At 44.9% G+C, this 24,244-nt stretch overlaps 5 protein-coding genes across 7 annotated transcripts; 2 read left to right on the top strand and 3 right to left on the bottom strand.

The window, feature by feature from the left end:
* Positions 1 to 2,113: 2,113 nt before the first annotated feature.
* Positions 2,114 to 6,285, bottom strand: Ppa (Partner of paired). The gene has a single exon (XM_064687149.1). The coding sequence runs from the start codon at positions 5,929 to 5,931 to the stop codon at positions 4,324 to 4,326; it is 1,608 nt and encodes a 535-aa protein (XP_064543219.1). The 5' UTR covers positions 5,932 to 6,285; the 3' UTR covers positions 2,114 to 4,323.
* A 5,104-nt stretch (positions 6,286 to 11,389) lies between these two features.
* Positions 11,390 to 18,468, bottom strand: robo1 (roundabout 1). Of its 3 annotated transcripts, none has more exons than XM_064686319.1 (18): positions 18,312 to 18,468; positions 17,867 to 18,117; positions 17,682 to 17,803; positions 17,442 to 17,622; positions 17,231 to 17,349; positions 16,702 to 17,155; positions 16,160 to 16,639; positions 16,015 to 16,097; positions 15,790 to 15,950; positions 15,493 to 15,574; positions 15,254 to 15,424; positions 15,101 to 15,193; positions 14,842 to 15,040; positions 14,510 to 14,784; positions 14,149 to 14,449; positions 13,862 to 14,088; positions 13,454 to 13,803; positions 11,390 to 13,387 (listed from the first exon to the last, which is right to left on the bottom strand). In XM_064686319.1, the coding sequence occupies exons 2-18, from the start codon at positions 18,009 to 18,011 to the stop codon at positions 12,568 to 12,570; spliced, it is 4,263 nt and encodes a 1,420-aa protein (XP_064542389.1). In that variant the 5' UTR covers positions 18,012 to 18,117; positions 18,312 to 18,468; the 3' UTR covers positions 11,390 to 12,567. The 3 variants fall into 3 exon arrangements, with proteins under 3 accessions (XP_064542389.1, XP_064542390.1, XP_064542391.1); XM_064686320.1 differs by having other exon boundaries at positions 11,390 to 13,363; XM_064686321.1 differs by having other exon boundaries at positions 11,390 to 13,360.
* A 1,090-nt stretch (positions 18,469 to 19,558) lies between these two features.
* LOC135431293 (dynein regulatory complex subunit 2) lies at positions 19,559 to 23,955 on the bottom strand. Its single transcript, XM_064686322.1, has 7 exons — positions 23,814 to 23,955; positions 22,842 to 23,696; positions 22,531 to 22,783; positions 22,232 to 22,455; positions 20,951 to 21,343; positions 20,722 to 20,895; positions 19,559 to 20,669 (listed from the first exon to the last, which is right to left on the bottom strand). Exons 2-7 carry the CDS (start codon positions 22,980 to 22,982, stop codon positions 20,247 to 20,249), a joined length of 1,608 nt encoding a protein of 535 aa, XP_064542392.1. The 5' UTR covers positions 22,983 to 23,696; positions 23,814 to 23,955; the 3' UTR covers positions 19,559 to 20,246.
* Obp59a (Odorant-binding protein 59a) lies at positions 21,501 to 22,235 on the top strand. The gene is made up of 2 exons (XM_064686323.1): positions 21,501 to 21,890; positions 21,950 to 22,235. Exons 1-2 carry the CDS (start codon positions 21,501 to 21,503, stop codon positions 22,214 to 22,216), a joined length of 657 nt encoding a protein of 218 aa, XP_064542393.1. The 3' UTR covers positions 22,217 to 22,235.
* Positions 23,250 to 24,027, top strand: Obp58b (Odorant-binding protein 58b). Its single transcript, XM_064688136.1, has 3 exons — positions 23,250 to 23,342; positions 23,400 to 23,754; positions 23,816 to 24,027. Exons 1-3 carry the CDS (start codon positions 23,250 to 23,252, stop codon positions 24,025 to 24,027), a joined length of 660 nt encoding a protein of 219 aa, XP_064544206.1.
* The last annotated feature ends 217 nt before the right edge of the window (positions 24,028 to 24,244 follow it).

Genomic DNA, 24,244 nt, shown 5'->3' with positions numbered 1-24,244 from the left:
TATTATTGGTAGCAGGGAGACAGAGTTTTATATACAAATACACTTTCCTGAATGGACAAAGGAAAGCGGGTTGAAGTAAAAGCAGGCGAAAGACAGTGAACTACTTTAGAAAGAGAGAGAGGGAGGGAGGGAGAGAGAGATAAAGACTTCTTATTAAAAAGAATCAAAGCATGAAACCCTGCAGGTCTTACTTGCATATTTGAGAATCGCATAGTAGAGCGCTATCAAAAGATAGCTTCATAATTTGGATCGGAGCCGAAAATGAGCTTCGTTTGCATTTGCTATAACTGTAAAAATACATATATATGCACATATATGTACATACAAATACACAAACATACTTCCAGACTGTGCACATATTTGACTACATAGATACACACTCACCACATTCACACAAATTGTTAACACAAAGAAAAAACACTTTAAGCCCTACCTGAATTCATGAGAATCGCGTAGTAGGGCGAATATTTAAAAACAAGTTTTTGTTTAATTTACAGCGCAGCGCGGGGAATTCTCAAAAAAGTGACGTAAACTTGGTCTGCGTTTGGTATACGATAACATACGTACACACATACATATATAAATGCATGTATACATGCATAAGCAATACACACACAAAAATGAAAGTAAACTCGGTCTATATTGGATCTGTAGGGCGACAATATATCTTAATTGACGTATGAAATTCTACATTTAACTATCTTGCATTTAATGACTTTTAATACGGGAAATCTTAAAGTAACTCAAGGGCCAGCATTCAACTACTCAAAGAGAAGGAATTATACTTTCTGGAAATAAGTGTGTCTGCTTAAAGTAGATATCTGCAAAGGTATGTTGTTTATTCCTATAAAATGAATTGAATTATTTGTCTAAGACATAAGAATACAGAACGTCTTTCAGGTAGGATAAAAATCGAATTAACAATAGCTAGATGTTTTTTACTATCACGGAACTAGTTTCGGCAGGAGAGCTGTAAGCTGTAAAGGAGGAGTAATAGAAAAAGACTTAGGCCTAAGTAGATATACGAATACGTACTAAATATAAACACACAAATTTGGCTTTAATTTGTATATCTCCTAACTTAACTAACTAATAGATTGTAAGCTCTCCCCACCCTCCCGCTGTACTCCTTCATGACATAGCTGCAATTAAAGCTTTAGTTACAGCACTTAACTCAAGCTTTAAAGCTTGACTTTGGCTAACGGCTGAGAAGCTGCTTAAAGCTTGGCATTCAAAATGTGGCCAGGCCTGCAATTGATTGCACAGCATTAAGGCAACATTTCCAATTGGGTGGCTTTTCTGCATACATACAAACATGCAGCTTATACATACATATATGTATATGCATGGTATATGTGAGTACATACACGCATATAATCATGTGGAGCGCGCACACAAACACAAGCACATGTGTGCGTGGGCACGCATACGCACATTTAATGCAAATTTAAGCAGTTAGCAAGCAAGTAAAACCGTTATGTCTATGTGTTTGCCTATATATATATATAAATGTGTATGTGTGTGTGTATATATTGCTGCGCCGTTGCGGATACATAATGCAGGGCAATATAAATAATTGCAATACATATAAATTGCAGCTGTACGTGTGTGTGTGTGTGTGTGAGTGTGTTGCATAACCGCATTTGTCGTTTACATATGCTACAGATACATAGGCATATCCTTATGTAGTCGCCTATGTTAATATGCGTGTGTGTGTGTGTGTGCGTATTTAAATGTGCATCGATGCCTGCTGCATTGCATTGCAATTGCATTAGTGTGGCGTCCTTTTGTTCATTACACGCACAATGCTGGCATAAAATAAATCTACAGCAAAATACTCGAACGCATTTGTTAAATGAGACAAGCGGAGCAGAAGGAGGCGGACCAGGAGAAGCAGCGGGAGCGGGAGCAGGAGACAGTAGCTGCTGGAGAAGATGTTGGGGGTAGACTGGCGCTGACTGATGTTGCATGCGAAATCCGAAACTCAACTTGCCCCGTGGCGGCAGCATCTGCATTCCTTTGCAGCTCCTGCCGTTATATGTATATATTTATATATAAATTTATATCTATATACATTTTCAACCCCCCACGGGCTTAAAGAACTTAACCAGAGTTTTTGTTTATTTTAATTTTTACATATTGAATTTTATTTCAGTTTCTTCATGTTTTTCTATGTGTGTGTGTGTGTGTGTGTATGTGTTTGTGTGTGTATTCGCCTGAAACTACAACAAAAATATCAATAATTAAATGATATTAAACTTAATGCTAAACTTGGATACTCAAAGAAACGTCAGAGAGTTCAACATAGTTATATAATAATAATAATAATAATAATAATAAGATATTTCTGTCTTCAAATAAGGCCTTTATAAATATTGCATTTGGACTGAAATCAAAAAATAGGTTCAACAAAACTGACAGATCGGGGATTTGAGCTAAAATCGAAACAGCGCTGGAACTAGACTTAACATATAGCTACTATATAACATAGTTTATCATAGTTGTTTTTTCATTTTTGTTGTAATTCTTTTAGTTTGTCTTTGCTTAGTTAAAAATAAAATTACGTAATTCTTGTATTTTAGCATTTAATTTTTTGTTTTCGTTTATACATATATTTTATATCACAATAGAAAAAAGAATTAATTCACATATTCTTTTCAATCGTTATAGGTTTTTTTTTGTATGTTTTGTTTTTTAACTTTTTGCTTACTTATAAATTAAACAATAAAAAATTTACAGAATTTTCTTTAACGTTTCTTTTGTGTTGGTGTTTTTCTTTTCTTTTTTTTTTTGCTAGTAAACAAAGTTGTTGAGTTATTTGACTAATTGTTGCTTGACCAAGTTAATAACTAAAACTAAATGTAAATTTATTAAATTTTCGTTAAGTGTCTACTATTAACATGTTTTAAATTTAATCGCCAACTAAATTAAACGGCATAACTAACGACGCTGCACTAAACAAATTCGAAACAAAAGCAAACAAAACAAAAAATAAAGTTCAACACAAAGAATCTCGTTGGGCCAAATACACAAAACAAAAAAAATAGAAATAAAAAAAAACATTTCTAACAAAAGGCAGAGACAGAGAGCGCCAACAAAGAGCAAACTTTTTTTGTAGTCGTTGTCGTCGTCGTTGTTGTTGTTGCTGTTGTTGCTGCTGTTGCGGGCAAGCTTAAAGCGCTGCTCACGTCGCTGCTGGCGTCGCAGCTGCCGCCATTGCCGCGCCTGTTGTTGTTGTAGTGTTGGAGGACGCTGGCTTTTGTTGTTTCTGCTTCTACTTTTCGCTGTTGTTTCTGTTGTTGCCGAAGCGTGAATTAAAATAAACTATTTAAATTTATTTGCATCTGTTTAACTGCGGCCTGCATTATACACACACACACACCAAAGCGCACATTTATGCATATGCATACGTGTGTGTGCGCTGCGTTGCCCGCGCTCTTCTCCCTCTCTCTTTTACTCTTGCGCTATGCTTATCGCGCGTCTCCATCGCCATGCACTTTGTTGCTGCCGTCGGCCATAGCTGCAGCCGTGTTTTTTTTTCTCTCGTTTCTTTTTATCGCTGCCGCTGCGCTGCGTGCGTGTAAGCTGACGCGTCGCCCCCCTGCTAACCTATACCCCGTCAACGTAACGCACAGGCCCACAAGTGCGCCGCTGCCAGCCCCTTAGGAACCTGCGGCGGCAGCAACAACACACCAGACCAGAGCGAGCTTCAGCTCCATGACACCGTAGCCGTAGTCGTAGCAGTCGCAGTCGCTGTTGCTGTTGTGTGCCGTGCTTGTGTCTGCGTATGTACATGTATATGTGTGTTGTGTTCATTGTTTGCTTTTTGTTGTTGGCGTTTGTTGTTTTCTGCCTCTCTCTCTCGCTCTCCCCCCTCCTTCGTTGGCTCGCTCGCCTGTGCTCTGTCTCTGCTGTTGCTTTTGCTGTTTCGTTTTCTACTCGATTCGTACGAAAAAATTTAGTACAGCGTGTGGTATGGCAAACGAAAGCTATGAGTTTTCAGTGTATCTTGTTTTTTTTTTTACTTAGTTGTCTGCCCAACTCCGAGAGTATGCGAGTGTGTGTGTGTGTTAGTGTGTGTGCTGGTGTGTGTAATTACGTGCCTTGCCTTCACGTCAGACATGCAACACGGCACGCAGGTAGAAGGAGACGAGTAGGAAGACAAAGTCAAAAAGAAGTAGAAGACGCAGCTAAAGTCACAAAAGTCACACGCACACAGGCACACACACGCACACAGTCAGAGAGTGCGGCATCCTAAGCGTTAGCCTGCGCCGACTTCTCTGCCTCGGCGGCGGCACAGGCATTGCAGTCATGGTGAACGCATCATCTGACCAGCCAGAGGCCCAGATTGAGCTTCTGCAGCTTGGGCAGCTTCATGATGATGTCGATGCCCTTGGAGCTGAGCTGTGTGCAGCCATAGAGATCGATGGTCTTCAGATTGGACAGATCCTCGGCGAGCGTCTGCAGACCCTTGTCCGTGATGCGGCTGCACTGGCCAATGTTGAGATTCTCGAGCTCGTGCAGCGACTTGGCAATCTTCAGCATGCCCTGATCCGTTATCTGGCACTGGTTGAGGCTGAGCGAGCGCAGCCTGTACAGGCCCTGGGCGATGTGGGTGAGCGCCTGGTCGCTGATCTTGTCGCAGAAGCTCACGTCGAGGGAATTGATGCCGCTGCCGCCCTCCGTCAGGTAGGCCATGCCAATGTCGGAGATGTTGTCGCAGGAGCGCAGATTCAGCTGTTCCAGCTTGGGCATGCGCGCCAGATGCTTCAGTCCGCTGTCCGTCACCGACACGCAGAAGCTCAGATTGATGGACTTTAGTGAGGTTAGACCCTGTGCTATGTGACCCAGCGCCTCGTCGCTCAGCCGCTGGCAATCCTGCAGGCCCAGATACTCCAGCTGCAGATTGCCCTCGGCTGTCTCGCGGCTGAAGCCGGCCAGATGGCCGATGCCCTGGTCGCTGATGTGCCAGCAGGAGCGCAGATTCAAGTGGCGCAGCTTCTTGAGGCCCCACGCGATCAGGAGCAGGCCCGTGTTGGTTATGTTGCAGCAGCCGCCCAGCTCGAGCGTTTCCAGATTCTTCAGATGCTGCGCAATCCTGCCCAGACTGGTGTCCGTGATCTGTTTGCAGAGCGACAGGTCGAGCGTCTTCAGATTGGGCAAATCCACGCTGAACGCGTGTCCCAGATTCATGTCGGCCACATTGAAGCAACCGCTGAGATTCAACGATGTCAGCGCCGGCACGCCCAGCACTAGATCCTTCAGAGATCGTCGCAGGGAGAGGATCTGCACCTTCTTGATGCCGCGTCGCACCAGGCAATTGAATAGACTCGGACTGGAGCGCTTCAGATGCAGCTTGGCCTCGACACCCTTCCACACGCTCTTCGCATAGGCTGCATCCCGCCAGGCGGTGCACACCTGTGCCGCACGCCCCAAGTCCCGCACCGGCAGATGCTCAAAGATCTGCTCGAGCAGCTCCGGGAACAGATTGCTGATGTGTGTCCCCTCCACGGGCGGCGGGCTCTCCGGCGAGGCGGCTCTGTGCTGATGATGGTGATGGTGATGATGATGATGCTGGGCATGTGCCGCTGCAGCGGCCGCTGCTGCCGCCGCCGCCGCGGCTGCCGCATGTTGCAAATAGAGCGCAGGTGGCAGAGTTTGCAGCTGTGGCCGATGGTGCAGCGCGTAGGGCGTGAAGCGCAGCAGGTGGTGGGCGTTGCGTGTCAAGCCGGGCAGCTCAGTCTGTTGATACAGTTCGTCCATATTCCAACCGGCCGCCGAGCCGGCTGCCATGCCGCCAGCTGCAGCCCCACCGCCGCCGCCGCCACCACCTCCGACGCCACCGCCATGATAGTTGGTCAGGGCGGCGGCTGTCTGCAGCGAGATTGTGGTCTGATGATGGAAGGGCAGCAGCTCTGTGTTGGTGGCCATTCTATGTGGCAGCTTCTACTCAAGCTTGCAACGAGTTCCTCGACTCGTCGTTGTTTTTGTTTTTATTGTTGCTTTTACTTGTATTCACTCTTGAGATACTTTACGCTTTAGATACTTGATGTACGTCGCATTTTACGCTTGCTGCGACTTGTTCTTTATATGGATGCACTGGAGGACTAGATGAGCACTGCACAAATACGTATTCGGATGCACTTGCTTGGAGCCAGTTGTTTAGTCCAGATGAACGGCTTTTATCTCTATTATTCACTGGCGAACGAGCGTTAAACGAGCTTCAAGTGAAGACAAAAACCGGACCACGACAATTGAGTTCCGCAGCGACGTCCGAACGGTTCGATGGCGAGTAACAGAATGAGCCACAGTGCGACAAGGCGACAGAATAAATGAGCGGTCGCACACACACACACACGCGCCACCAACACAAATGCATGTGCGCTGAGCGCGACAGCAATGGCAGGCAGCTAAATTCAGCAATAGGCAAGCAGGTACTGTCGCTCTCTTGCGCGCTCGCTCTCTCTCAATTAGTGCTGCGCGTTGCGTTATCTTTGGCTGGTTTATGGCTAGATTCTTTATAGCCCGACTTTTTAGATGATTTCTACATTTGATTACTTATTTTTGCTTTTTTTAAATGTATATAAATAAGTTTTTGCTTAAGGAAATGTTTAAACAATATTGGGCCTTATATTTTCTATATTTTTGAAATTAAATAAACTACATTCTGCAATGCAAATAGAAGAAAAACTTGCAGCTATATTTGTAAACACTTTCGAGGCAGACAGCTCCCACAATATATACAAATTTATGTATTCAATTAAATTTAAATGCAACATAAATTTGGTTTCTTCTTCTTGCTATTTATTTATCTATAAGAAAGAAAAGAAAACTAGAAAATCTTTGTGATTTATGCTAAATATTAGTGAATTCTCTTAACGAATAAAATGTTTATATTTATTATTTATATTTTTTTAAGCGTTGGGAAAGCAAAGAAACCGGAAAAATGTGTGGATTATGCAAAACAGCCGAAAAATCTATTAGTGAAAAAATGAAAAATATAATATAAAAAAATGTTTTAAATATAAGAACAATCTCTATCAGGAGTTATACTGACTGTAGGGTATTTTTATATATCAAAATAACGTAGTTTAACGTTATCCTACATTTAAATGTTGATGTCCATATAAAAAATGAGTTGTACAGTTCTTAAGGAAGCATTTTCCTCCGCAGACTTGGCTAAGATTTCATTGTGTTCATGTTCTATAACAGCTTTGGGCCAAAACTCCGACGCATTTGTTGCTGCAGCAATGCATTCCAGGCACGATCATGTGAGCAGGTACCTGTCTTGCCATGCCCCTCTATCTTTATCTGTGCCCAACTGCCAGTGTGTGTGTGTATCTGTGATCGTTTCATGTTGGTGCTTGTCGCTACCTGCCGACTGCGACTGCGACGCACAACAATCCCGGTTTCCAAGAAAATATTAACGATATCTCCCAAAACGTTGCCGCACACAAATCCAAAGGCAGCTCGAGTTGCAGAGCTGAGACCCGCTGGGAAGCACAAAAGCCGAGCCACAATAGCGGGCCACGCATTGTTATTGATACTAGGAAAGCAATGCACACACACACACATGCACACGCACACACGCACATGTGTTGGGTAAAAATTGTGAATCCAGACGGACCCTTAAAAAGGCAAGGAAAACGCCGCCGTCTCTAAAAAAGAAAAGAAAAAAGGGACCAGGCATCGGGAATTGAGAAAATCTGCGTCGCTACCTGCCCGGGGAAAAACACGGACGGACGGACACCCGCATACGAACGCACCCTCGAGATCGTTTCGGGTTGGGGGCAAACGGTAAAAAGAAAATGCCTACGCTGATTTCTCATGCCCATTGTCTAGACTCCGGACCCGAGACTCGAGACTCTAGAGGCCGAGGGACTCGTACAGTCAGCCATCCAGATTATCCTTGCCGAGAGCGAGAGCGAGAACAAGGCGTGCGGCCGGAGTTGCTTTCTCTCAGTTTCTCTCTCACGCTCTCCTCTGCTTAGCTGCTACCTGTCAAACCGGTTGGCCTAAAGGGCCAGGGCCAGGGCCAGGGCCAATCTCGGGACAGGCACGGGGACGCGGTCGTGTCAAGGCGTCGCTGGCAACGAAAAAATAATCTGTTCGCTGGAACTTGGAAAGAAATATATAGTGCGGCAGATAATAATCGATTGGTTTTTGGCTGCCTTTCGCACACACTGTGATCATCATTAGCTGCACCAGGTAGGCAGCAGCAGAAGAAGAAGCAGCACCAGCAGCAGCATCTTTGTGTTACTGCGGAAGAGGTGCAACACGCAATAGAGACAAGCATCCAATACAGCTGTGGGCGAGGTGCCCAGAGGGGAGCCCACGCAACAAGTGCAAATCAGGCGACCGCGACCCCATTGCCAGCTCTCTTCGCGGCGAGCCCAATAACTGGAAACCACAAGATACAATATACAAGATACACACACGCACACATATATATGTACATCAGTATGTATCTGCATAAATACCTGTACTTGTCACGTACATACTTACACACAGTTTATTATATATGCGAGGCTGGGCATATGCGTGATTACACACTGAAAATTGCTTTATTGGCTCTAAAGACTGTTCTTGATTTATGGGCGGTATTTTTGGACCTTCCTGGTACTTTTTGCAGCTGGACAAGATTTGCACATCATATACCCAAGAAAGATTTTCAAAAGATATCAAGAACTTCAGAATAGAATTAGGCAGTAAAAACGTTTGGCTGTATAATACAACTGAAAGATAACTTAGAATATTGTTCAAGAAGGATCAAACATTTATAGAGAATCCTAAAGTTAAATCCAATATGGTATTTTATAAGACTTGACTAGACGCTATGGACCACATAATTTGCATAATATATATATATATATGTGCATAATATCTTCAAGTATGACAGACCACAAATCAGATATTCGTTTAGAGATAGTAAATTTCTTGGATATCTTCTGATCTAGCTAAGGTTTAAGGGGCATCCTCTTATAAAATATATTCAGACAATCCTAAAATTATTTCAGCTAACAAAATGTTAAGTGACAAAGATCAAAAGATCAAATCAAATCTTATGTTATCTTTTGATCTAACTAAAGGCCTAAAATATATTCAGAAGATCTTCAGACTCTCTCTGCAGATATCTAACATTTGATTATACAATTTAGATTTGCTGTACAAAGTATCTTTTGCCCCTTTATGTAATTACAGAGTGCATAATAAAACGATTTTGTATAATAAAATTTATATATAAATTGATTAATTGCGTTTCCAGTTGATCCAGTTTTAGAAGTACACGCAAATTAACCCAACAAGTACTGCGGGATTGTCAAACAAAGATGCCGCTATTTATTTTTTGAATTTGTTGTAATCGAAATCTGGCTTCAATTTGTATTCGGTTAGCCCGCATGCCGCAGTGAATACGCCCAGCTCGAAGGGTTAGACGAGTTTGATAACAAATTGTGGGACCGACAGCGGCGTCTCACAATGACTGTGACGGATCGCATCAAGACTGGAGATGATGGTTCTTAGCATATGTCGAGGGAATCCAAACTATTCTTTCTGTTAAAGCAGGAAGGGATTTCAGGGCTTTCGGCATTATCAATCACACATTAAACTATCTTTTCAAGTTGGGTTCCAGTTTAGGAAGCCTTCGATACTTTTGCAATACTCTAGCACAATTGAGAGTAAGCTGTATTAGAGCTCAATTGGACACTTGTCCGGTTTTTGGAACCACTTGGTAATCTCTGGGCTATGCGGAAAAACTGAAAACTGAAACCACGTTGTGGCTGGCAGCCAGCACTTGGCTCAAGTGCCAAGTTCCGCAGCTCGGTGGCGTTTCTGGTGAAAACAGGCGTTGCTCTAGGGATTGCGATGGTAAGAGATGGATGCACAACTGACAAAACATTAGTGGAAAAACTCCTGCTGCGAAAACTTAACAGTTCTTCAGATCTATCAGATACAAATTGAGGAACGGAACAATTTTAATAAGTGTGTAAAAGAAGTTTTCTAAAGTGAGTTAGAACTAAAAATAAACCAAATGAACTACGAGAATCCTAAAGGAATAATAGGAAGAGTTTCAAACGGGGATAAAAGCAACAAGAAGATGACATACGGGAAACATAAATGTAGAAAAAGATCAATTATCTTAACATGGAAAAAATAACCCCAAAAAGAGAAGAAGTTAAAGAATTCTGAAGGAAGATATGCTGATAAATGGGGTTAAAAGCAACCGGAAGATGGAATATGGGAATGATAAAATGTAATCAAATTATATTTGAATTTTCTCAAAATGGAAAAAAGAGCCCTAACTGGAGGAGATGAAGAAGTGAATGGCATAAAATATACAAGTTGGCTGTCTTAACCGAAATATAATCATATTCATACACTTAGTAAATAGTCTTAATGTTTTCCACATATATGTAAAATGTTCCTTTATTGTTTATGTAATTTAAATGCTATATGTGTGTATATATATATATTTGTTATATTATGTATGGTAAGTAGATTTATGTCAGTTTTTCTTATTCGTTTTTCGTGTTTGAAAAGTTTCGTTTACATATGGCATACTATTATGCACTAAAAATTAATGTTGATTTTAGTTTTAAATCTTAAAATTCGTTTACGCTATGACTTTAAAATACTCGTATGTACGTAGTTAATAACTAGTTGCTAATTAATTAAAACCCAAGAACCCAACTAGGCTTCATTATGCTACGGAAGTGTAGTTCAACTCAAGCTAGTTGGCTTTCAATAATATAATAGTAGTTTATGTATGTATGGCAGGGGGGCATAAATATGTTATGTTGTGTTGTGTAGTGTAGTGTTTATGACGCTATATAGTGTATATTTACATGCATGAGCACCTCAACGAACTAGGGATATAAGTAGGGTGCACGCAAGGAAGTGGCTTGTGTGTATATGCTAAAGCATTCTTTTGATTTTTCATAGTTTGATACATGCGCGTTTCTATGTGCTATATGCTAATTATTATTTTGTATTATTATTATTTTAAATATTATTTGTGTGTATTTAAGTTGTTCATTTCGTTGAATTAAGTCCAAATGGTTATACTATTAATCAATGGAGCCGCACACTTTATTTGTCTGAACGTTTCGGGTACTTAAGAATCCAAACATGATTCGAAAATTTTGAGAAGTGTGCGACTTCTTCGGCTGGCCGAAGCAGCGCGTTTCACTGGGCTCTTTTTTTATTTTATTTGGGATGATGATATATTTTGCATTTCTAATGTCGTACGTGCCTAAGTTCTAAATTATGCTATGTTTGCTCTTAAAACACCCAAAAATTTCATGTCTGTGTGCGGTTTTTGTTGCTTGAAAAAAAAAAAAACAAATGTGAGAAAAAAGTAAACCAAACTAAGAACAAAAAAAATTAAAAATTAATAATATTAAAATACTTTAATGGGGTTATATATATCACAGGTACATTTTAGACTTTTTTCAAATGCAAGCTTGTAAAAATGTATGTACGTTATGGAGAGCCCCCACACAAAGGCGAACGGCCGGAGGGTGAAAGGGGTCTAAACAGGTTAAAGATCGGACAGTGTCTTGTTTGTATGTATGTATGTATATGTGTGTGTGAGTGTGTGTGTGGAGGTTGTCTTCGATGGCACCGAAGTGTTGGCTTTAGCTATTTATGTATATGCTGCCTATTAAGCATAATAAGTAGTAATTAGAGTTTAAGTTTTACTAAGCACTAGGTCAAGTCGTTATTATTTGAAGTATTTCTTTGTTTTTTGTTTTTTTTTTAGTTTTCAGTTTTATAGAAAAGCACTAACCATTAAACATTGCAACTGCCGTTCATTGTTCTCAATCTAAACGTCGTCTTCGTAATTTCCTTCTCTATATAGTATGTAAATGCAAAATCAGGGAACATAGTTGATAAACGCTCGATTGTGATCGTAGATATGAAAGAGTTTTGTGAGTACATGTTACTAACGTTAATTCAAGCCTATGACTAGGGGCCAGCCAACTCTAACTGTATACATATTGTTTATATCTAACTAGTTCTGGATTTATCAAAAGTGTTATTTATGGTACTTGCTATGGCCTGACTGTTATTATTCTTTTTTGAGTACGTATTTCGTGTTTAGCAATTTATCGAGTTGTTTTCCTTTTCCTTTTCTCTTTGTTTTTCGGAAGCATATCATACAGCATTCACTTCTTAAGTACATTATTTAGGGATCTCTCTTTCGCTCGGTGCAGGTTTTTATTGAGTGTTTTTCTGTAATATCTAAAATTCGTATTTTGCTTAAGGCCCGCACAAAGTACCAATTAGTTAAGATCATAATTCGAGCTGTGCACCTTGATTGTAGTTTAAGTAGTTCTACTTCTTGTTCTGCTTTTTTGTGAGTGTATGTACGTATTCGGTTTCGTAAGATTTTGCGTATTATATGTTTGGGGGGCGCGGGCGCAGCACAGTTCTAGTTATATAAAATGCTGTATAGTATCGTGTGCTAGGATCGATATGAATGAAATTTTGGACTAGATGCTATATTAATACTACGCAAGACCCAATCCCCATCGGACCTTTATGTAAATACGCTAGCCAACCAGTTTAAGTATTTTTAGCAGTCATGAGGCGTGGAGCCGGTCCCATGGGATCCCCAGCCTCGGCGTACAGGCAGGAGCCCTCGCTGCAGGAGCAGGTGTCGCCCTCGCGTGAGCTGTTGCAGCAGTCGCTCGTATAAGTGCGTTGATGCAGCTCATAGCCCGACAGCATGTTCTCGTTCTCACTCTCCGCGCAGGAGTTCTGTTGCTGCTGTTGCTGCTGGGCAAGATGTGCAGCTTGTCGACGCTGGCCGGATCGCTTGCTGCTGCTGTGCTCGGCCCTGCTGTCGGAATGAAGTTGCTGCTGCTGTTGCTGGTGTCGCTTGCTGTGGCCATGTGAGGCTCGCGAGTTGTCCGAGCACTCAGAGGAGCATTGATAGATTTGGTGACTGGAGGCTGTGGGCTGCATCTGACTGCCATGGGGATGCACCGGCTGGTACCAGCCCTCCGCTGGCGGCGGCAGCGGCGGTGGCTGCATGGGCGAGGCCAGAGCGTCGCAGCTATTGCAGGCTCTGTTGTTGTTGGCGCAGCGCGTCGCATTCAAGCCGGCCTGGTACTCGCTGACGGCATGTCGCTGTGTGGGATAGTGGATATGTATGTTGCGGGAAGCCATGTCGCCGGCGCCATTGGTGCCAAAACAGGGCGGATATGGCGGCGGATGCTGGTTGGTGGGCGTAATCTGGTAGCGATTTTGTGTGCCGCCCATAGCACTCAGCGGATTGCTGTACAGATCCTCCTGGGGACAGGCGCCGACGGCGCACTGCGGCGAAACGCCCCAGGCAGAGAAGCCACCCGACGAGCTGCTGTGTATAGAGGCATTTAAAATGCTGATAGAGCAGTGGGGAGGGGTTTGAATGGTCCTTCCATTTGTTGCTTGCAGTTATGAAACTCACCTTTGATTGGTGGAAATGCCCGAACCGGCGCTTTTAGAGCTCTTGCGCGAGGATTCAGGCGAGCCCTGCGCATAACCATAGTTGGAGGACAGCGGCGGCGGATGTTCCGGCGGTGGTGGCAAGAACTCTGACCAATTAATCGATTCTGTAGGATATTGCAAATAGTTCGACTTGTTGCTAGCAGCAGCCGCAGCAGCAGCTGCAGCGCTCTGTGCCGTGAATGCATCCGAGTAGGGTGAATGTGTGCCCGAATCCTTGTCAGCGCTTAGCGAGGTGGTTTTGGTGCAGGTTTCGCTGGAAGAGGTGCCCACGATCATGGTCGTGGCATAGGGTGTAGGATTATCGGGACTCTAAGGAAGAACAAGCTGATTAGCTAGAGTATATGTTGTGGCAGCAGCTCTAACGCACCTTGCGACAGTTGTAGAACGTGGTCAGGTTGCGTGTGTCCACTTCGGCATAATCGGTGCCGCCATCCGAGTTATTGTAGTTGGACTGGCTGCTGTTGACATGGGACAGTAGTTTTGATTCGCTCAGACCCGAGTCCTTGTCCGTGTCCGTCGTGCGCCAGCCGCGATCTATCCACAGACTCTCCTTGCTGTTGATGTTCAGTGCGGTTATCTCATTGGCGCTTACCACTGGCCAAAGAAGAGAAGGGTCAGTTATATATAGGAGACCATGTTAATTGCTTGACTTACCGCTCAGATGACCAAGGTCTTTGGTCATTTGATGCCGCCGCTTAAAGTAAACCATGGCTGTTGCTGTGGACACCACCACAACGAGAAGTATAATGATGACCAGCACCATTACCCAGGTGCCTTGGGGAAATGCTGTGTTTTTGCGATGTGTCGTAGGATTGGCGTTATTAGGCTCCGTATTGACCATGCCATTGGTGTGGTAAGTAAAATCGTTGCCAGACTCATGACGGCCATCGTGTGTGCCACTGGGATGGGCACGCGGTGGATGCACATGATAAGTAGGATCCATATACAAAGATTTCTAAAAGGAGCACAACATATAGCAAGAGCCAACATTAGAGGCAACAAAGTCCACACTTACAGGCTTTGAGTAAGGTCCATCGCCGGCCTTGGTAAACGCATTGAGTCGCACGCTATAAACGGCCGTTGTGGTAAGATTGTTGAGTAGCACCGATGTGGTCGTCGCATTCAACGTCATGTTGGCCAACACTTTCATGGTGTTGCCAGCGCTAACCTCAATCTTGTAGCCATACAGATTGCCGTTGTGGTGCTGTGCTGGCGGCGGCGTCCACCGCACCCAGCCAGCAGTCAAATTGTACATGCCAATTTGTATATTATCCGGCGGTGCGGAGGGCACTAAACAATCTCAGATTGAACGAAGGCATAATCAAAAGGAATATTGCTAATGCTTACCATCCTCAAAGGTTGTGACCAGTTTCGAGTTGCTTGGCTGGCCCTCGATGGTTTCGAAGAAGGGCGTCAGAAAGAATTCGTACTTCGTATATTTTCGCAAATTGGCCACCACATGGGACTCCGCTCCGGCATCAAGCACTGTGATGACATTGTATTGCGTCAAGTGGGAGCTAGCATCCCGATAGCGAATGTGCAGACCCTGGGGAATAGATAAAGATTAGTTGATGAAGTTTTGATTTTAATAGGGATTACAACTTACCTCAACAAATTTCTCATTGGCGCTCACATGAAGCATCCAATCCAAGCGCACGGCGCTGGCATTTACAGCGGACGCATCGATAAGCTCCACGACCTGTACATAAATATAATCATAAGTATATAATTGAATTTGATCAGATTGTGTTCTCCTTACTTTGCCCGTCAGCAGCGTGCGCGCTGCAGACAACTCGTTGGACGGCGTCACATCAAAGTCCTCGCCCAAGGTTTTTATAGCATTCGATAGGCCTGAAGGCACGGACACACCCTGTGAATTTTCTGCCCGCACCAGAAACACATACGCTGTGGCAGATGTCAGGTCTGAGATCTGTTGAGAACGCACATAAGAAATATTAGGCAAATCGTAGGCATGACAATAAGAGAGGGCCTACTCACCGTTACTTGGGTGTCGGGCACACGATGAGCGGCTACGATCCAACCCGTCTGCAGATCGGGACTAAAGTACTCCACAGCATATCTGCAAATAATATATGATTTAATTTTAATGATATATTTAATAATAAAAAGAATATCATTTTTAAATTAACTATTTATCGAAAAAAGTCAAAACATTTAATTAATCTTGCTCTTAACTAATTATTCATATTTTCTTTCAAGCTTATTAGCTTGATTTTGAGAAATTTTCGATTACAGCAACTATTACTTGTCTTATCACAACATTATTTCGCTTACCCTACGATAGGTCCAACGGCGCCTGGCTTCTCTTGGCTCTTGGCCCAGCGCAGCGAGATGCTGGTGCGTGTGACATTGATCACTTTTGGCGTGCCTGGAGGTGCGGGATAGGTGCTGGGATCTGCTATACGATGCAGCGTTGCAGAGCTACTCTTCTCCACCTGTTTGAAAGCAAATTTTATTAGTGAACAGACTAGAGAAATTTTAATTAAGCTGTAGTTTTACCGTCAGGGTAGCAGACCAAGAGGATTCACCGCGTTCCGAGGTGGCAGTGCATGTATATAGACCAGAATCGCTTAGCTGAAGGTCTGTAATTGTGAGAACAAGGTTTATAATCTATATTTATAAAAATAAATTCGTTAGGCAATACCATCCACTCTGAGGGAGCTGCCCTGCACGATGCTGTGGCGATTGCTCGTCTGCACCGCATAGCCGTCGTGAAACCATTTAACACGTGGCGTAGGATTTCCCGTGGCTCGGCAGGGCATTGTGGCCACTGAGCCCTTGGGCAGTGTTTGATTTGTGGGTCCAATTTGAATGATGGGTGGTGGGCGCTCGTCCACCGTGCTGACCTGCAGAAAGATGCGCACAGTGGAAGAGTCAACCACACTGAAAGCGGAGCACACATAGAAGCCCTCGTCATCCTGCTGCACATCACTGATCTGCAGCGTGCCCTCCGCTGTAATGTGTTGACGTCCATGGGTGCTGTTTGGGAACATAAGCGTGGACAAGCCCTCCTTGGTCCAGAACACAGATGGTGGCGGGTTGCCAGTGGCCACGCAAGGCAGCTGCACTTGGCCATTGAGACCGACTTTCTTATTTGTGGGCTTCTTCGAAAAATTTGGTGGCGCTGTATAAGAAAACATAAAATTAGGCGGAGGACTAGAGGGAATACTTGGCTAAGGAACGTACCATGCACGGTGAGCGTTGCTCTGGCGCTGATCTGCCCCACATTGTTGTGCGCCTCACAGACATAGGTGCCTTCATCGTTGGGCGTTATGTTGCTCAACTCGAGGCTCTTCTCGTCGTGCAGAATACGCGCACGGGATACTGGTATGTTGCCCTCCTCCTTCTTCCAGAGCACCTTCGGTGGCGGATCACCACCAACAGAGCAATGGAACGTAGCTGTTTGGCCATAGACCATAGTCAAATCCTTGGGTTCTTTCATGAAGAACGGCTTGATCTGTACAATCAGCTTGGCATAGCTGGATTCGCGCGAGCCCAACAGATTCTGGGCAATGCACCTGTAGTTGCCCTCATCGATTGGCTCCACATTGCTGATCAGCAAATTGCCGCCATCCACAATGCGCACACGAGAGCTGGTGCCAAAAGGTTTCGAGCTCAGGTCATCGAGCGGCACGCCATTCTAAAAACAAAATAAATGAAAAGCCAGACAGTTTGAATTTGGCATAAGTGTTGCTTAAGATTTGCGTTAGCTTGCCTTCATCCAGATAATGGTCGGCTCTGGTATGCCTTTGGGCGGCCCACACTCGAGCAGCGCCGTTTCGCCTTTGGCCACGCGCGTGTCTTTCGGCTCCACGCGAAAATCGTCGCGCAAAACTGCAAAGACAGCAACAAGGTGTCAAACATGGTACCAAAACATTCGCAAGTGTGGGTTAACAAGTTGTGCTGCCTGTGCCTGTGGTGCTTACCAGCTATTTGGAGCGAGGCATGCCGACTGACGGCTTTGCCCACGTGGTTTTTGGCCACACACCAGTATTCGCCGCCGTCCTGCTCCTTCTTGCTCTGCATGGTGCGGTAGAAGAATAGGGCGCCATCCTTGAACAGCACACGATGCGATTTCTTCTCATTGGTATTGACTGGTTCGCCATCCTGCACATCAGAGATCAATTTATATATGGAAAACTGTTCAGTATTCTCTCCCTACATACCTTATACCACTCGATGGTGGGCTCCGGCTTGCCCTCCACCTTGCAATTGAGTGTTGCGGGCTCATTTTTCTTTACTACCAGATCCGTGGGATGCTCGATGATGCGAGGCGATTGATATTGCGCTGGGGAAGACAACAAACTGGGATCTAGACTTATGCTTGGATGGATGGAGCGGATGGCTTTACCTTTGGCGGCTGGCAGCGCGACCAGGATGAGGGCCAGCAGCAGCAGTAGAAGCTGCCGGGGCATATTTTTTATGTTTGATGCTGGATGAAAGTTAGTGCTCCAGATGTATCGATGTCGATGTGGTGGATATATATACATATGCATATGTATATTATATAAATATAAATATATTTATATGGATAATATTATATTGCGCAGTTGTGAGTGGTGGCAATCATTGTTTTTTTTTTTTATTTAGCGTTTGTCTTGGCTAATGGCACAAATGAAAATGGCAAAGAATGTGGCAGCTGTTAGTCAATAAGAATCACAAATGAAGTGCACACTCGCACACACACACACACACACTCACACATATATATATTCTTACATATATGTATATGGCGGGGGAGGTGTGGCAGTATTTGAATACAAAGACTTGGTCTTGTGGCAGGCGCATTTACAAACCTTTTATTGGGCCCGTTCTGATTTCCGCGTTTGATTTCTTTCTTTTTATCTTCAGGCCTGCATTGAACACATTTCGGAAAATTATTCTACGCCTGCTCCAGTTACATTTCCATGCAGGCAGCTCTAGCTGCAGGCGCCTAGACAGACCCAAATCGAAGGCGACAATGACGACATATGCATATAGATAAGCACTGCACAGCACAGCACAGCACAGCAGAGCACTCAGCGCGCAACACCAATAAAATTATATATACTTATTTGTGTCTATGCTTTTCCATTAATTTGGTTTTTTTTTTTTATTTCTGTATTTATCTCTCTTTATGTTTATCTCGCGTCGCCCAACAAGAACGAACGAGCGCCTACGGCGACGGCGTGGCCCAAAAAGAAAAAAATTTACAATCCAAATGCAGCGCAACGCAGAGCAGAGTTTTGATTTTGATGGGTTTTTCGTTTTTTCGAGTTTCTCACACTTTCTATCCACAGATTTCGTATCTATTTATTTTCGATGTTTTTATTAATCACAAAATAAAGTTAAATCGAAGCTAAAAGACTACAGCGTTTGTCTTCTCTCCTTTTTGCTTGTTGTTTTTGCCTCCTTTTAGTCTTATGTACATAATTCGTTTGCGTTTTCGGGGTTGTTTCTCATTCTCAGCCTCATTTCCGCATTTTCCGAATGAAATTTCTTTTTGGTAATTTTACAAGAGCAAGAATATGCTCCTGCTGTTCAGCGTTCACCGTTCCCGTGCCCGTTGCCGTTCCAACTGTCAGCCTGCTGCTGCTGCTGGCTTGTTGTTGTATCTATAACAGTGCGTAGCGTACGTACAAATATACACACTCACAAGAGCAACACACACTCACGCACACTTTGAATTCGGTTTCGGTAGATACACAGATGTAAAAAACACATCCGATTTTTACACCCCAAATGCGGGCTTGATTGCGACTTTAATTCACTTGTCCATTGATATTAATTTGTGCGCTGAATTAAGCAGCAGCTGCAGCAAACTTTTATTAATTAAACTTAAACTATTCTTTGTGTTTAATTTGATTTCTGTGTAAACGACTATTGGACATGGGTTGTGTCTGTGGAAAACTGCGGAACAATGTGGATGTGAAACGTGTATGCGAGCCACAACGAAAAATATACTAGAAAAATACCCTGCGAACAATATTTAACTATCTGGCAGCCTTCCTGGTGTTGCCAGCCTGCGTCGTCTGGCGCCATATCCAATGAAAGGCGCTTCAAATTTAAATAGAATTTCCGTTATGTTTTATTGTATTGTCCCAGTCTATTACAAAAGTTTTGGTAAGTTTAAGCTTTCAGCGGATTTCTCGAGGTAACGCGCAGACTTTGGAAGCGCACTCTCCCGTTTTGAAATTCATCGCTCGTATTATCCTGTTGCAGCTCTGACGGAATATGCGGGCTGGTTATTTGGGCATCGAGTTTCCGTTCCCTATCGCCTGTGTTTAACCCGATGCATTCCGAGCAAAGAATTCGCTTCCTATAACCAATGCGACACGGTTTAAAGTCGAAACAATCCCCGAGCGGCATGCTCAGATAATCGACCATTGTTTTGGGTTTCTTGTTGGTATTTTTCTTCAGGTTGCAAGTTAATTTGAGCCAGGTCATGTCGTTGTTGCGTTGTCGCGATATTATTGCCCTTCGTATATCTACGAGCTGATCTCTGCCGGATTCCAAAAGTTTTGTGTACAGCTTTCGGCAGCAGGCAGCAAGATTAGCTTGGGCATGACTATATCCATTGGATATGGAATCTCTTACGGGCACCCTTCCAAAAGCGGGCGGTGGGCAGCGACTTAGCACAAAGCGTTTGATAATATTCCGGGAACGGAGCATTTTAGTGTATTACATAAATCTGGAAATTTAGTAATGTTAGGCCTAGACGGAATTTTTAGAAACTGGCCGAAATGTAAAATTTATAAGTGCCTTTTCACATCAATTTTAGCCAACTGAGGCTTGCCTCTGAGCAAGTTACGAGATCGAATAGTGTTCGAGATGCCTGCTTCACAAGTGGGCACATAACTGCCTGGTGGACGCGGCAGCGGTCGTCGCCCGCCCGCTGCTGCCATCGCGCTCTTGACCTGCTTGGGCTGCAGGCGCAGCTGGGTTACACGATCGACGGACATGCTCTTGGGCCGCTTGGACAGATAGTCGTGTATGTGGCTGTTGGAGCCGTTGCTAATGTTCAGGTTGATGAGATACTCTTGCAGCTCTGCCTTGAGTCCTGCATTGGCTGCCTCCAGATTGCGTTTTTGCTGCTTAAGGCAGGCCACGTCGACGGACACGTTGTTGACGCGTCGCCAAAAGGTTTCCATTTGCGGCAAGGCGGCAACTTCCTCCTAAATTGGAAATTCGTAACTGCTCTGACTACTCTGCCAAAGTTCCGCTTACCTTGAGAGGATCGCTGACTGCATCCTCCACTGGCGTTTTCAGCTCGCGTATCTCAATTATCTCACGGGACAGCTGCGGCAGTAGAAACAGCTTTTCCCGCTGGGTCTCCATTTTGGCGCAGATGCGCGACAGCTGCGACAACGTATCGACCTTGGTTAGGTGGCACTTGAGTGTCTGAAATGGTTATCAGTAAGGGTTATTTCATGTTGTAGATCAGTCAGGCACCCACCTCAATGGCCTCGTAGCTCTCCACGGTCATTTGCTTGAACAGCTTGTGCTCGGTTTCCAGCTCCTTGTCGACGCAAGTCCGCAGCTCGCGCAGGCGCTCCGTAAGCTCTTGCTTGATGCTCTGCCTCAGCTTCAGCTGTGCCTGCTGCTTGATTTGCTGCTCCTCGGCGAGCAGACGCAGATTGGACAGCTGCTCAATCAGATGCTCAATCTCGTAATGCTGCTGGCTGATCTGTTGAGCGCTCTCTTCGTCCCGTTGCTTCAGATCCACATACTCCGAGTAGAAGCCTTCGATGTGCTTGCCATAGCCGGCCAGCACAGATTGATACTCCTGCCACAGCGCCTCAAGCTTGCCCTCGCCCCTGCCCGTGATGTTCTCGAGTTCCAATTGCATCTGAGAATTGGCGTTGAAAGTGGAATTAGTTGAATTGCAGTCAACGTCAATGTCTCCATTGTGTGTCAGTCAAGCGGGTGGCTATTAGGGCGTCAGTGTCAAATGCCTCTGGCTATAAATGTCGCGTGGAGTCATGAGCCGCTCAACAGTGCTTCAAATGCGTCTACTGGTGTTCCTCTTACTCGGCTTTTGCTGCGGCATACACAGCCTCAAGTGCCGCTCCCAGGATGGCGCCGGCGATTCGGAGCTGAAACGGATTGTGCGCAGCTGCATGCAGCGCAGCGGCAGCGGGAGCAACCAGGAGGAGAACGACAGACGCTACGGCAATGGCCGATACAATTTTGACAACTCGTACAATAGTCAGGACTATGGCCAGGGGCAAGGTCAGGGACAAGGCCAAGGTCAGCGACAGCAGCAGCAGCAGCAGCCCTATGGCAATCGCTGGCAGCGCAGCGTGAAGCAAACGGACAACAACAACAAGGTGAGCCACACGGGTGACATGGGGGGCGCCTGTGTGGCACAGTGCTTCTTCGAGGAGATGAACATGGTAGGTCAGCCGCAGGCAAAAGGCGCCTCCACACTAACAGCTAAGCCCTGTTCTTGCAGGTGGATGGCAACGGGCAGCCGGATCGTCGCAAGGTCAGCTATTTGCTGACCAAAGATCTAAGGGATCGCGAGCTGCGCAACTTCTACATGGACACGGTGCAGCAATGCTTTCGCTATCTGGAACACTCCCGCTACAACAACAATAACAACAACAACAACAACAACAACAAGTGCAGCCAGTCGCGTGAGCTTATCAAATGCATGTCGGAGTATGCGAAGGCGCAGTGCGACGATTGGGAGGAGCATGGGAATATGTTGTTTAATTAGCTGATGGCCACTCACGCCGCTCTTTAGATCCTCGACACGATCCAGGAAACGCTCGTGATTGTCCTTAACGGCTCGATCGGAGCTATCCTCTAGTTGATAGAAAACGCACTCCAGCTGTTGTTGCTTTTCCGCCTGCAGCTCCTTGAAGATGGACGCGTCCTGTTTCCATTCTCTAAGCACCGCCTGTTTATCGTCCTCGTAGATGCGCCAGAAGAACTCTATGCGGCTACTATGAATGCCTGGGTTTGGGGTTTTAAAAAAAATTAAAAAAAATAAATAAATACATGTATATAGCACACGTGTCAAGAGTTCACCTATGATCCGGTCAATGTTCTCCATGTGCGACTGCTGCAGATTGGCGTACATATCCTCGGTGGTATTGATGTCGCCGATGAGTCGTTGTATAACCAGATTCTTGCGTTTGAGTGCCTCCTTGAAGAACTGCGCCACATCGACGATTTCACGTCGCAGATCCTGTATCTTCACCTGCCGCAGTATCGAACGCCATTCCTGGTTTATTTTCGCCATGTTAAGGCGGCAAAACGCATCCTCACGTTTCAGTTTGTTCTGTACGGGATCAAATGTGTATAGTCGAGGTTTTCTTAGGGTATCTGTGCGTCGGTACCTTCATGTAGAGCGCAATGAGCTGCATTTTCCGCCGCCTGGTCTCCTCCTCCATATCGGCGCGCATTTGCAAGTATCTGGCACGCTCCTCCTCGGACATTTTTGCCAGCTTATTGCCCTTGCCCTTGCCCTTTTTGCCCATCTTGAAGTGTTTCTATTGATTGATGCTTATTGAAACCCGCTTATCAAATTTCAAAGGCCAGCAGTCGGACTAATTATGCCTACAGCTCGCAGACCCAAAACAAGCGAAAACGGCTGCCATGACGACCCTCCGCCGGCTCGTTGCCAGGGGCTGCCCGCCGGTTGTCATCATAATGCCCAGCAATTGAGCGTGCATTAAATTAACGTCTGTTCATTTCAAAGCCCATTAAAGCTTGACAACTGATTCGGTCTAAACGCTGACCTATAAATGGCCACTGGCAACTGGCAGCCACAGCTAGTTGTCAGCATGTGGAGAGCGATATATGTGTTGGCCTTTGCACTGGCGCTGCGGCTGGTGGTGGTGAGTCAAGTGCAGTCGACCGACCCGATTCACAATATAAAATATCCATTTACGCAGATCCGGCCATCGCTGGGCATTCGCGTGCACTGCCGTCACATGGAACGCATCCATGAGGATCACATACACTACTGCTGCAAGCATCCGGACGGGCACAACGATGTCACCGAGCTGTGCGCCCAGCAGACCAACTTTAGGCTGCCCGCCAGGAACGAGGAGGCCATGGAGGACATCACTGTCGACGAGGTCATGTCCGGCAACTGTTGGGCCAAGTGCGTCTTCGATCATTACAAATTTATGGTGAACGATTCGCTCGACATGCTGGCCGTGCGCAGTCACTTTAGGACCGTGCACAAGCTGGATCCCGAGTACGAGACGGAAATGTTGGATGCATTCGAGAAATGCCATTCGAAATGTAAGCAAACAGGATTGAACTTTTACTTGGCATTTATATTTTTTCATGGGCACACTTACAGCTGAGGAGGCCACAGCGGAGTTTCTGTCGCTGCCCATTGTGCGCGCCTTTAGCACCGCAAAGTACTGCAAGCCCATGTCCAGCATTATCCTGTCCTGCGTGATCAAGAACTTTTTCCATAACTGTCCCCGAAGCCGTTGGTCCAATACCACGGAGTGTGCGGAGACCTTGGCCTTCTCCAAGAAGTGCAAGGATGTGCTAACCACCATGTAAAAGATGTCAAAGGATTTCCAATCATATAAATCTTTATATAATTATAGAACGAACTATATAAAAAAAAAGAATTAAATGAGCAAAGCAGCATACAACTTTGATTTTAACTTAAGAATTAAAGAGAGGGGAGAGAGCTCTGAGCTAACAAGTGGGAATAGGTTGAGAAGGGAACATGCTCACAAAGAATTGGGATAGATATATGTGTAGTTAAAGCTGA

Source organism: Drosophila montana, unplaced genomic scaffold, assembly GCF_035044405.1.
Source record: "Drosophila montana isolate Dmon_TW-CO22-7 unplaced genomic scaffold, ASM3504440v1 contig_3200_1, whole genome shotgun sequence".
Lineage (NCBI taxonomy): Eukaryota > Metazoa > Arthropoda > Insecta > Diptera > Drosophilidae > Drosophila > Drosophila montana.
Note: the sequence above shows the minus strand (reverse complement) of the source record. Positions and strands in the feature narration are given on the sequence as shown.

Excerpts from the sequence above, each read along its gene's own strand:
- Ppa (XM_064687149.1), bottom strand. The coding sequence starts at position 5,931 with ATGGCCACCAACACAGAGCTGCTGCCCTTCCATCATCAGACCACAATC.
- robo1 (XM_064686319.1), bottom strand. The coding sequence starts at position 18,011 with ATGCATATGTATATATATCCACCACATCGACATCGATACATCTGGAGC. Across the intron at positions 17,623-17,681 it reads CCACCATCGAGTGGTATAAG|GATGGCGAACCAGTCAATAC; the intron begins GTATGTAGGGAG and ends TCTGATGTGCAG. Across the intron at positions 13,388-13,453 it reads GGCATTTCCACCAATCAAAG|CATTTTAAATGCCTCTATAC; the intron begins GTGAGTTTCATA and ends CTGCTCTATCAG.
- Obp59a (XM_064686323.1), top strand. The coding sequence starts at position 21,501 with ATGCGTCTACTGGTGTTCCTCTTACTCGGCTTTTGCTGCGGCATACAC. Across the intron at positions 21,891-21,949 it reads TCTTCGAGGAGATGAACATG|GTGGATGGCAACGGGCAGCC; the intron begins GTAGGTCAGCCG and ends CTGTTCTTGCAG.
- LOC135431293 (XM_064686322.1), bottom strand. The coding sequence starts at position 22,982 with ATGGGCAAAAAGGGCAAGGGCAAGGGCAATAAGCTGGCAAAAATGTCC. Across the intron at positions 21,344-22,231 it reads TCGAGGATCTAAAGAGCGGC|ATGCAATTGGAACTCGAGAA; the intron begins GTGAGTGGCCAT and ends GCCAATTCTCAG. Across the intron at positions 20,670-20,721 it reads CAGTCAGCGATCCTCTCAAG|GAGGAAGTTGCCGCCTTGCC; the intron begins GTAAGCGGAACT and ends TTTCCAATTTAG.
- Obp58b (XM_064688136.1), top strand. The coding sequence starts at position 23,250 with ATGGCCACTGGCAACTGGCAGCCACAGCTAGTTGTCAGCATGTGGAGA. Across the intron at positions 23,343-23,399 it reads TGGCGCTGCGGCTGGTGGTG|ATCCGGCCATCGCTGGGCAT; the intron begins GTGAGTCAAGTG and ends CCATTTACGCAG. Across the intron at positions 23,755-23,815 it reads CGAGAAATGCCATTCGAAAT|CTGAGGAGGCCACAGCGGAG; the intron begins GTAAGCAAACAG and ends GCACACTTACAG.